Source organism: Garra rufa, unplaced genomic scaffold (genome assembly GCF_049309525.1).
Source record: "Garra rufa unplaced genomic scaffold, GarRuf1.0 hap1_unplaced_550, whole genome shotgun sequence".
Classification (NCBI taxonomy): Eukaryota; Metazoa; Chordata; class Actinopteri; order Cypriniformes; family Cyprinidae; genus Garra; species Garra rufa.
Window position 1 is genome coordinate 1 of NW_027394816.1, and position 12,563 is coordinate 12,563.

General features: G+C 38.9%; 1 protein-coding gene across 1 annotated transcript; it reads left to right on the forward strand.

Moving 5' to 3' along the window:
* Positions 1 to 1,058: 1,058 nt before the first annotated feature.
* On the forward strand, positions 1,059 to 9,215 carry LOC141317242 (adhesion G protein-coupled receptor L3-like; the record flags this gene model as incomplete). The annotated part of the gene is made up of 7 exons (XM_073833008.1): positions 1,059 to 1,208; positions 6,431 to 6,539; positions 7,105 to 7,239; positions 7,794 to 8,003; positions 8,432 to 8,652; positions 8,962 to 9,028; positions 9,124 to 9,215. Coding segments are annotated over 7 exons (984 nt in total), but the record flags the coding sequence as incomplete, so codon positions are not given.
* Between the last annotated feature and the right edge of the window lie 3,348 nt (positions 9,216 to 12,563).

Genomic DNA, 12,563 nt, shown 5'->3' on the forward strand with positions numbered 1-12,563 from the left:
AAATAACAAAAGAATGAAAATGGTAAATGCCAACTTTTAAATATTACCCAAACTTGAAAATAAATGGTTTAGTAAAAAAAAAAAAAAAAGCTATTATTAATTTCAATATAATTAAATATTATAATAGATTATAATTAAATTAAACCACCAAGGAATTAGGTGCATAGTCATCAGAAATAGACACACCCACACCAAGCTTAGCCACACCCACTACATACTCCATAATGGGTTAGTCACACCCACATTAGACATGGAAACACCCACTTAGCCACACCCACTGTACATATGTGGCAGTTTGTGGGGGTTTTTTTTAGTCTAAGTTTAGAGCTTGTAGTCATACAGAAAACTAGACATATCAAACATTATTTACATCTATTGTAAATAAATAAAACAAACAAACAAACATGGAAATAAATACATTTGACCACACCCCAATATAGGTTAGTCACACCCACATAATACATGGAAACACCCACTATGGGCTTAGCCACACCCACTGTACATATTTGGTTTGTGGGCGTATCTTTTTAGTCCAAGTTTAGAGTTCAAACACCTTTCAAGCTCCTTTTATATCTATAGAGTAAAAATGTTTTACATTGTTACATGGTCAAACATGGAAATCGTGAAAATTAGAAATGTTAAAATAAAATTTGAAAAAAAAAGTTGAAAAACACAAATGACTAAAACCAAAATGAAAATAAATTAAGGCTAAATATAAATATCTAAAATAAACAGAAGGATAAAAAAGGCAACAGAATTGCATAAACATGACTAAAACTGAAATAAAATGAGCTTTAGTACAAATGTTCTACACTGCCTGAGCTGCCAGAATGAAGATATTGTACTGCAGAAATGTAAGCCACACCCACTTCAGATGTAGCCCACACTCATTTATGCTTAGCCACACCCACATAACTGTACAGCCTTATTTATGGGTGTTATTTTTATCCTGTCATTCAGTCATATCCTTTTCGCCCCCTGATTGTTGAGGAGTGAGAGCAAGGTTTTTGCGGGTCGATCCTCACAGGTGAAGTGTTGTGTTGTTGCCATGACTTCAGCAGCGGCAGTGACAGCGAGAGCCGTATTAATGGACACGCTGAGAGCGCTGGAGTGATGCTGAGTCTGGGGACAATGTCAGACAATAGTCATCCATCAATCTTAAAGGAGGCCGCTGGTCGCCATGGTTACCTCATGCTCTCATCACGGAGGTGCGCGTGTGAAAGCCGACAGAATTACGACTCGTTAGGATGAGAAAACGAGGACTGATTGAATTCAGATAGTGAAATGTGTTCATGAGGCTGCACTCGGCTGTGTGTTGATGTTTACTGCTCTCAAATCATTCACTAAGGCAAACTTAACATTCCTCCAGACAAAACTGCCCTCCTGCTGCGACATACTCGCTTTAATGATTCAAACATATGTAAAAGCATGACAGAAGTAGTGCTGTTTAGAGATCTGCACTACTAGCCAAGAGTCTGGGGTCAGTAAGATTTCTTTTTTTTTTTTTTCAAGAAGTCTTTTCTGCTCACCAAGGCTGCATTTATTTGATTAAACTGTGAAACTGTGTAAAATTGTGAAAATATTACTATTTAAAATCGCTGTTTTCTATGTGAATATATGGTAGGATGTAATTGATTGTTGTGGTTAAAGCTAAATTTTCAGCATCATTATTCCAGTCTTCAGTGTCACATGATCCTTAAGAAAACTGCTCAAGAAGGTTTTCTGATTATTATAATGTTGAAAACAGTTGTGCCGCCCAGTATTTTTGTAGAATCCATTATACATTTTATTTTTCAGGATTCTTTAAAGAATAGAAAGTTCAAAAGAACAGCATTTATTTAAAAATGTAAATATTTTCTAACATTATAAATGTCTTTACTGTCACTTTTGAACAATATAATGCATCCTTAATGACTGAAAGTATTAATTTCTTAAAAAAAAAAAAAACTCAATGACCCTGACTCCACACTTATGGATGGTATAAATAAATGTAATAATTGTATTATTTATGCACTTTAAACAGTGGCTAAAATATTATAATAATTATTAATATTAGTAATATTAAGTATGTGTTTTGTAAAGCATTGTAAATTTGCACTTGAATGCACCATTAAAACATGTTTAAACCATGTGAAATGTACATACACTGTAAAAAGATTTCACTAGTTTCAACTTAAAAACTTAAGTTTAGCAACAGTTGAAATTGCTCGTAGTTTTATGTTGATTTAACTTAAAAGGTTAAGGCAGCGGCTGAACTTATGTTTTTAAGTTGAAACTGATGACAACTTTACAGTGTATGGGACACGTGATCATGTAAGAGAACCAATTAACTGCTGATGTGTGTGTGTGTGTGTGTGTGTGTGTGTGTGTGTGTGTGTGTGTGTGTGTGTGTGTGTGTGTGTGTGTGTGTGTGACATCAGCTGATACTGAGAGAAGAAGAACACAGACGGGTTATAAATCTACCAGATCTTGAATCAGGAAGCACACACACACTGATCTCTTTTCCTTTTTGTCTCGATGTGTTTGATGAAGAGCAGAGTGCTGTTAATCACACACCTGCTCCATCACATCTGTGTGTGTCCTGGTAAACCCTACGTTATGGGAACAAAATGTCCCAACAAAGATGGCAACATCCAAAATCCTTGTCCTTGTGGAGACATCTTTTGGTCCCCATGAGGAAACAAGCTCATAAATCATACAGAATTAAGTTTTTTGAAAATCTAAAACTGCAGAAAGTTTGCTGTGAGGGGTAGGTTTAGGGTGAATACAGATTGTACAGTAGAAAACCCATTAGGCCTATGGAATGAACTCATAAAGCTTGGAAACCCAATGTGTGTGTTTGTGTTATGATATCATTCACAAATTAGTAATTTCAAACTACCCATTCCATTGAATCACTTTATTTGTGTCTCTCAAAAATGTTCATGAAAGTCTCCAGGTGAAATTTTCTTACTATATTTTTAATGTATTTCTCAAAATATTCTAGTAAAAATGTGTATTATTACTGAATATATTGTTAAAGTGATGCATATGAATGGAAATTATTAATTATTGTCCATAAAAAAGACAATTGCTATGTGCTCAACGTCATCTTCTGTTCTTATGTCTATGCCTATTTAAATGGCTTGAAGGAAAGTTAAGAAAATTTGGCACACAGACAGGACAGTTTCAACATTAACCAATGAAAATTTGGACTTTCTAACTCGAACTGTCTAGCGCTACCAACAGTTCAAAGTTACACTCATGTTTGTGCTAATAACACTTGGACTGTATGGGCTACAAACAAAATCCTAATTTCTTCTGATTCCTTGGCTCAAGAAAATTCAGTGTTAATACCAGATTAGTCTCAGCCTCAGACGTCATGCTCACGGAACGTTGGCTAAACGTCTGATGCATATGGTACACTTAACTGGAAACACTTCAGAAATGTCGAAGTCGTCATCTGATTAGTTGAATTTGATCGAATTTCTGGGAGACGTGAGTGTTGCGTTTATTTTCGCCGGGAAACAAAGCGCAGACTGATTTACTCAGCATTTTGCTAAAATGTGCTTATGCAGACACCATTGTTGTTATACCCATTTGCGACGTTCGCGAACAAATTACTGACTTACTGCTTGTTCTCCCTCTTCTTATTTAACTTTCAATGCTGGTTATTTCAATGACTGACTTGTTGCATGCCAGTCTGTTGTTGTGGGGGCATTTCCACTCACCGAAACGTGACGCTGAGCGAAATGAGCTGTGATTGGTTGTTTGACATGTCGGTCAAACGGCCTTATGGGCGGGCCTTGGCCAATGAGAGCTGCCATGAATTCCAGACCTTCAGCCGTCAGTCTGAATGTCTGGCTACGCGAGACTAATACCAGATCATCTTCAGACCATGCCAGAAAAAAATTACGAAATTCAAGTTTATTAGTCAAACGGTTCTCTAATAACACATGAACGAATTTGACAAAGAGCCCGCCAAAGTGGACATGAGGCTATATCTTCATAACGCTTTAGCACATTCAAACCAAACTTGGTGTGTGTTATAGTAACCATGATCTGAGAGTGCTTGCACAATTTCAGCACAGTGCCACCTAGTGGTCAGGAGATATGGAAAATGGACATTTGTTTATATAACTTCTGAACAATTTGGTCAAAAAGGATATGACTGGTCTCTTTAGATTCAGTGCAACAGCAGTCAAACCATACACATTTTTTTTAGCCCTGTTAGCCATTTTGTAACCCTGTTGGCCATTTTGAATTTTGATGTAAAATGCTAATGCAGTTGTCACTGGCGAAGTATCTTTCACTAAGGTGTGCAAGTTGGGTACTAATCTGTACACTTTAGGTGCGAATGATGTTTATAGACACATAATTCTCTTTTTTTCTGATTCCTTGGCTCAAGACGATTTAATACTGAAACCAGATCATCTTCAGACCATGCCAGAAATTAGTTATGAAATTCAAGTTGATTATTTAAACGGTTCTCAAATAACGCATAAACAAATTTGACAAGAGCCCACCATAGTGGACACGAGGCTATATCTCCATAACGCTTTAGCACATTCAAACCAAACTTGGTGTGTGTTATAATAACTATGACCTGCCAGTGCCTGCAAAATTTCGGCACAGCCCCACCTAGTGGTCAGGAGATATTGAAAAATGGACTTTTGTTTATATAACTTCTGAACAATTTGGCCAAAAATTATATGGCTGGGCTGGACTGCAAATTATGTAAATTTAAGGTACTATAATACACTCTGCAAGGGTAAATTATGTACAAAAGTGTGTTTTTTTTAAAGGTAGTGCCCCAGTGACAGCTTTTGTACCTTTTATTTTTCTGAGAGTGCATGTACATGTGTGTGTGAGTGTGTATATGTGTGTTTATAGACAAACTTCTCTTTTCTTCTGATTTCTTGGCTCAAGACGATTCAATACTGAAACCAGATCATCTTCAGACCATGCCAGAAATAAGTTATGAAATTTAACTTGATTATTTAAATGGCTCTCAAATGCATAAACAAATTTGACAAAGAGCCCACCAAAGTAGACATGAGGCTATATCTCCATAACGCTTTAGCACATTTAAACCAAACTTAGCGTGTATTATAATAACCATGACCTGAGAGTGCTTGCACAATTTCAGCACAGTGCCACCTAGTGGTCAGGAGATATGAAAAAATGGACATTATTTTATGTAACTTCTCACCAGTTTTTGTAACCCTGTTGGCCATTTAGAATTTTGATGTAAAATGCAATTGCAGTTGTCACTGAGGAACTATCGTTCACTAAGGTGTGCAAGTTAAGTACTAATCTGTACACTTAAGGTGCAAATTATGTACTTTTAAGGTATTATAATGCACTCTGCAGGGGTAAATTATGTACAAGGGTGTGCTTTTTTCAAATGTAGTGCCCTAGTGACAGCTTTTGTACCTTTAATTTTTCTGAGAGTGCATGTACACGTGTGTGTGTGTGTGTGTGTGTGTGTGTGTGTGTGTGTGTGTGTGTGTGTGTGTGTGTGTGTACGTGTGTCTGATTCCTTGGCTTAAGACGATTCAATACTGAAACCAGATCATCTTCAGACCATGCCAGAAATAAGTTATGAAATTCAAGTTGATTATTTAAACGGTTCTCAAATAACACATAAACAAATTTGACAAGGAGGCCACCAAAGTGGACATGAAGCTATATCTCCATAACGCTTTAGCACATTCAAACCAAATGGCTTATAATAACCATGACCTGAGAGTGCCTGCACAATTTCGGCACAGTGTCACCTAGTGGTCAGGAGATATTTAAAAATGGACGTTTGTTCATATAACTTCTGAACAATTTGGCCAAAAATAATGCTATTGCAGTTGTTACTAGGGAGGTACCTTTCACTAAGATGTGCAAGTTAGGTACTAATCTGTACACTTTTGGTGCAAATGATGTACATTTAAGGTACTATAATGCACTCTGTAGGGCTAAATTATGTACAAAGGTATGCTTTTTTCAAAGGTAGCGCCCCAGTGACAGCTTTTGTACCTTCTTTATTTTTCTGAGAGTGCATGTACACGTGTGTGTATGTGTGTTTATAGACACGTAGATTTACTTGAGCTCAGCGTTGACTCTATAAAGTCTGAGACTCGCTGTGGATTCTGCTGAGCAGGCTTGAGCTGTTGATTTACTTACAGCACTGACACACACACACACACACACACACACACACACACACTCGCTGCTGTTGAATGTAGAGGAGATATAGTGCTCAAGGGTGAGTGGGCCTCAGGAAGAGTGATGTGTTATGTGCTCAACGGCCCTCTGGGGCTCAAACACACACTCACACACACACACACACACACACACACACACACACACACACACACACACACACACACACACACACACATGCTGTGTACTGTTACCTATGCAGCGCTCATAAATATTCATGTGCTGTGTTCTTCAGAAGTGCTGACATCCGGTCTTCCAGACTCAAAGTCTTCTGGGATGCGTCCCATATCAGCTGTGCTCTTTTCCCCTGGCTGTGTGGCCTCCGTAGGGACCCTACAGAGGGAGTACAGTGGGAATCAGTGACGCCGTCTGCGGGATCTGAGCGCTTTAACTGCAGAACCATAATAAATCAAACTGACTGTCACACACGCTTAACAGAAAATACACAATAGATGCGTGAAGCGGGTTTTGTAGGGTTATTAACAGAGCTGGAAGCTAGTTTGCAGTTTTGCAGTAAAATATACTTTTTTTATTTTTGAAAGGTAATTAGTTACAAAAGATTTTAACTGAAAGCAGCTACCTACATATGTTTGCTGGCAAAGGTCTATCTATTTATTAGTTAGTCTCTAGAACAAGAGATTGTTTAATTGTTATCATTTTAAAATGTTTATTAATGAATGAATGAACTAATGAATGAATGGCTTCCTAGAATGGACAATCAATCATTCAGTCAATCAGTCAATTGACTTTAGTATATAAAAACTTGATATATGTTACCATAAATCTCTCAGGGAACATGGGCAGTTTGGCAGTTTTGGCAGAGCACCATCTACTGAATAAGAAATCATGCAAAAAAGTTGTTTTAACTTTGTTAATTGTTCACTGATAATCATAATCTGCTTTCTTCAGATGCCTGCGGTCATGTCGCGTACAATGATACCCATCTTTCCAAAGTCAGCTATCTTGAATTTTATTGAAAACTTCCTTTTTGAAACTCCTACATCTTCCATCATCTTTGGCACAGATAGTCTTGACACCATGCCAGTAAAAAAGATACCAACAAATGTTGATATATTTTTGATACATCAGAGTGCTCATGTCTAACCTATCAAGAAAACTCACAATGAAGCTGAAGTTTGGTAATGGATTTGCTTATTCACATGAAACCATTTGAGTGACCTTGAAACCGTGACCTGCACCACAAAAAATAATTTTCTTAATCAGTATGTTTGTCATTTTCCAGTGACATACATTCTCCTGAAACAAGATGAATTTACTTGAGAAGAAAACTCAAGTAATCTCAAGTAATTTTTTAATTTGTAAAACAATTAAGACTTGTTTTCAGATATATCTTGAAGCATGTTTTTTTATTTTATTTTATTTTTTTCTGTATTGTGGACATCACTGAAATTGTGCAGTACTCTTCCTGGTGTAAGCGTGTGAAATCGTTGCTCTGATGTTCTCTCGTACTTTGATGGTGTCGCTGTGTATCTGTAATTGCTGCTTGCAGCGATATTTTGATATCCAGTTGTAATGTTGGTGTTCAGAGGATCTGAAAGCGTTCTGATCTGTGTGTGTCTGTGTGTGTCTCTCTACAGCCGGCAGACCCGGTTCATGATCTGCTGCTGGACGTCATCACGTGGGTGGGCATCCTGCTGTCTCTGGTCTGTCTTCTCGTCTGCATCTTCACCTTCTGCTTCTTCCGCGGCCTGCAGAGCGACAGGAACACCATCCACAAGAACCTGTGCATCTCACTCTTCATCGCTGAAACACTCTTCCTCACCGGCATCAATCGTGTAGATCAACCCGTACGATGAACACAAACACACAAATCATCTTTTCAGTGATATTTTAGTAGCTTGAATAGCTGTTATAGTCTTTATTCATATTTTGAGTTTGGTTGTATTTTTATAGTTTCTTCTATTCATTTGACTTACTGCTTTTCCCGTACCGTGCAGCTGGGGAGATCGTGTATTTAGACACGGGATGTTTTAAATGGCTGACTGCATGTTTTTTATTAGTTCATGGGAGGGTGAAATAGCACAAGTGTGTGTGTCATAAAGATTTAATGAGAGAGTGTGCAGTGTGTGTGACTCTAATGCAGAACATCATGCATGATTCATAATCTTTAAACCCTCTTATTTCATGTTTTTCAATTATCTGAGCAGGTTTGTGAGGTCGCTCAACAGCATCCATCATTGTTCACGTAACGAGAACATTCGTGTGCTTCTTTCAGATCGCCTGCGCCGTCTTTGCGGCTCTGCTGCACTTCTTCTTCCTGTCAGCATTCACATGGATGTTTCTGGAAGGCGTTCAGCTCTACATCATGCTTGTGGAGGTGTTCGAAAGCGAGCATTCACGCAGGAGATATTTCTACCTGGCCGGATACGGCATTCCTGCACTCATCGTGGCCGTTTCTGCCGCAGTGGATTACCGCAGTTATGGGACGGACAGAGTGTGAGTCTCTCACAAACACACACACACACACACACTCAAATGATCTGAATGAGTCTTGCTGGAATGTGAGTGTGTGTGTGTGTGTGTGTGTGTGTGTGTGTGTGTGTGGTCACAGGAGGGGTTGAAGTTTAGTCTAATGTTGCGGAAATTAAAGTCTGAATAATTGAAAGAACTCTCATGTATCAGCCAAAAGACACAAGAACCTTGGAGACAACCTGTAGTATTACTTCATCTACATGTGTGTGTGTGTGTGTGTGTGTGTGTGTGTGGGTTTGATGCTTGTATGACGTCTTTTCCTCTTAATATCAGGTGCTGGTTGCGGTTGGATACTTATTTCATCTGGAGTTTTATAGGTCCTGCCACATTAATCATCATGGTAAGCAGCTCTGATACCCCCTATAACCTCCCAATCTACATCCTGGTTTACTCATGTGTGAATCCTAAACCAATCCTTGCTTGTGTTCTTCTCAGCTGAACGTGATCTTCCTGGGAATCGCTCTCTACAAGATGTTCCACCACACCGCCATTCTAAAACCAGATTCTGGCTGTCTTGACAACATCAAGTAAGCCTAACAGTGAGGGTTCTGCGGGAGGGAGGAGCTTTTTGGTGGGTGGAATCAGAAAGGTTGAGCTTGTGAGGGGGTGGAGCCAGTCGTAGATAGAATCTATAGAGGGTGGGGCATATGGTGGGAGGAGCTTGTGAAGAACTGGAGCCTGTGGTTGCATCCGAAATCGCATACTTCCATACTATTTAGTAGGCAAAAAGCAGTAGGCGAAGAAAAAGTATGCATGAAATCTCAAACACCACAAAAGAGTAGGCGAGATTTACCAGGATGAAGCACTTTTTCTCGCGAGATTCAGGTGTAAGTATACCTAAGTATCGTTCGAATATGCCTACTTACCTATAGTAGGCGAAATGGGTACGTGAGAAGAGTAACCACAAAAGAGTAAGTGAGAGATCCCCGGATGCCTACTGCGTCCCGCCCAGATTTCGAAGTGCCGATCGAGGGATACTTTTCTACTTTTCTATCCCAGAAGCCCACGGGAGATCAATAGCCTACGTCATCATCGAGCGTGTAGTTGTGAAAGGTGGGTGGAAGTCTGAGACGTTGAGCTTGTATAGGGCTGGAGCCAGATGTAGATGGGGCCTGTAAAGGGTGGGGTATCTGGTGCATGTCTTCTGTGAGGTCTTTGAGAGGTGTGGGTTATGAAAGGTAGAGCAAGGGGGATTGGCACTTTGGAGGGAGGAGCCTTTGAAAGATAAGGACTGTGGTGGGTGAGGTTGTGAAAGGTGGACCTTGTAAAAGGGTTGACCCAGGAATCTATAAAGGGTGGGGCATCTACTGTATGTGTTCTGTTATGGTAGAGTCTTTGGTGAAGAGTTTTTAAGTGAAAAGATCTGTTGTGAGTGGAGTCTTAGAGGTTAATTTAAATGAATGGTGTCATTGGGTGGGGTCTTGAGGAGAGTACTTTGAAAGGTTTGGTGGGTGGAGTTTGTGAAAGGTGGAGCTTGCAAACGGGTGGGGCATCTGGTAGATGTCTTTGGTGAGGTGCCATTAAGAGGTAGGACCTGTTGTGGGTGGAGTCTTCCAGAGGTGAATTTACATGAAGGATGAAGCTTGTAGTGGATGGGTCATTGAGGGGTGGATGGTGGGGTCTTGTGGAGGAGCCTTTGAAATGTAGGGACTGTGGTGGGTGGGATCTATTTAAGGGGTGGAGCCTGTTGAATGGGGTCTTTTGTGGAGGAGCCCTAAAGTTGACTCTGTGAACAGTGAAGTCGTTAAAGGGTTGGTGCTCATATTCTGTGAGGGGTGGGTTCTTTAGGGAGGAGCTTCTGAAAGGTGTGGCCTGTGGTGGGTGGAGTCTTTGAGATGATTAAAGATTCTTGTAATCTTCATCATTCCTCCAGTAAAGGCTAACAATCAGGTTTTTTTTTTGAGTGCCATATGCGTCGGTTTTGAGATGCATCAGGAGTAGGCATTTTACAAATGTCAAAATATGGAATTGGAGATCATATTACAAAACAATGTAGACCACATTTTCACATCAGTTGAGTAGCCTGACAAAACCAGTGGCAGGTAATGGGACAAAAAATGGTAGGAGTATTGTGTTTGGAAAACCTGTTTGGAAACAGCCATTATGTTGGCAAGTTTCATGGCGCTAATTGTCCAAAAAATGACACACTTCATGCTTACAAACAGAAGCGTAAGCGGCCCATTGAACATCTACAGTGGAACTCGTCTGGCTCATTTTTCATATTGTTGTTGTAGGTTGAGGTGAAAGTAAAACTGGCACAGGTATCCCACAGTGTGCGTGTGTGTCCGTCTGTGTATTCAGTGGGGAGGTTGTCGTTACCTGAAGATCTGTGTTGTTTCACAGGAAAGAGCAGCAGACATTCTGCCCAAATTAACCTCCGCATGCACATGAATATTCATCAACGGAGCCACACAGCAGCCACTCAGGAGAGCAGAGCACTGAAAGGACTATAAATATGCTAATTTATGACTGTCCCCTCAGATCCAGCATAGAGAGCAGGACAGTGAGATGATGTGTGTGTGCTCAGTTGTTCATGTGTGTGCTTTTGTATGCGTGATGCATGCTAATCAGACGGTTTGAGCCAATCATCTTGTAGTATCACCGCTGCGGATGAGGCGAGATTTGATAGTGCATCGGTGCATTTGTGTGTGCGTTAAAGGGCCAAACTGGACTGATATGTCCCTTCGCCCAGGGAACTGTGATGGACATCTGATTGAAGTGCATACATCCTGACTCTGACACATGTATTCTAAAGGGATTCTTGTATCGAGCTCAACAGCGACGTTTGCAGTGGCCTTGGGATTCGTTCTTGAATTATTCGTCTTGTTCTTTTTCTCCACAGGCTTTTTAGAAACATATTCAAAGCTGTGCACCAAACCAAAAATGATTCACAGCATTGAAATCATTGATTTGAAGAAAATGGCAAATAAGACCAAGCTACAAGACTGTGTACTTAATGTATTTTAGGAGAGAATAAAAAATCAAAGCAAAAAACAACCATGCAATAAGAAACTATTAAAGCATAAAATATATTTTTTTGTTTTTCACAAGATTTTAAAATTGCAGACACTTGTGAAAAAGAAGGGTGCGTAACTGAATATGCACTTGTAGTGTACTTCAAATCTTAAAAAAAGTGTACTTGCACATAATATAATATGAAAATAGACACACTGTCATGATTTAACACTTAAGTACACTTTTAAAAAGTGCGCTTTATAATAATGTCAGAATAAAAGTTTTACTTCAACATACATTTGAAATCATTGTTTTAATCATTTTCTATTGTGCTTTGAAGAAGAAAACATATTTTGATGTGTCGACTAACATACTAAAGCACATATAAGTACTTGATCATATTTTTCACTGGTGTGTTATTCAATATTAAGCTTAAAGTTTATTAAATGTACTAAATTTCAACTTTATCGTTACAAATAATTAATACATAATACAATACATAACATAAGTTTCAATAGAAATTACATTAAAGTGTATTTTGGTTTATCATAAATGCTTGTCAGTACATTTTAGCCTCTTTAACCATATATAATTGTACTTAACTGTACGTAACTGGGTCAAAAACTCTCCAACATTCAACTAATTGTAATTAATACAATTAATTTAATTTAATTGCAGTTAATGTAATTAGGCATCTAGAAACCTTGCAATTATGTTTGCAAATACGATATTCTTTTAAAGCATATTATTTCCATAATAATTACTCTTTTAAAAGTGCGCTAAAGTGTATTTTTCACAAGGGTATAAATTAGTGATGTAGAGACTTAGTTTATGTTTTATGAGATTGAATGATCATTGTTACTGTACTGATTGAGTGACGGATTGTCTGATTGGTGGATCCTGCTTGAGGATCATGGGTA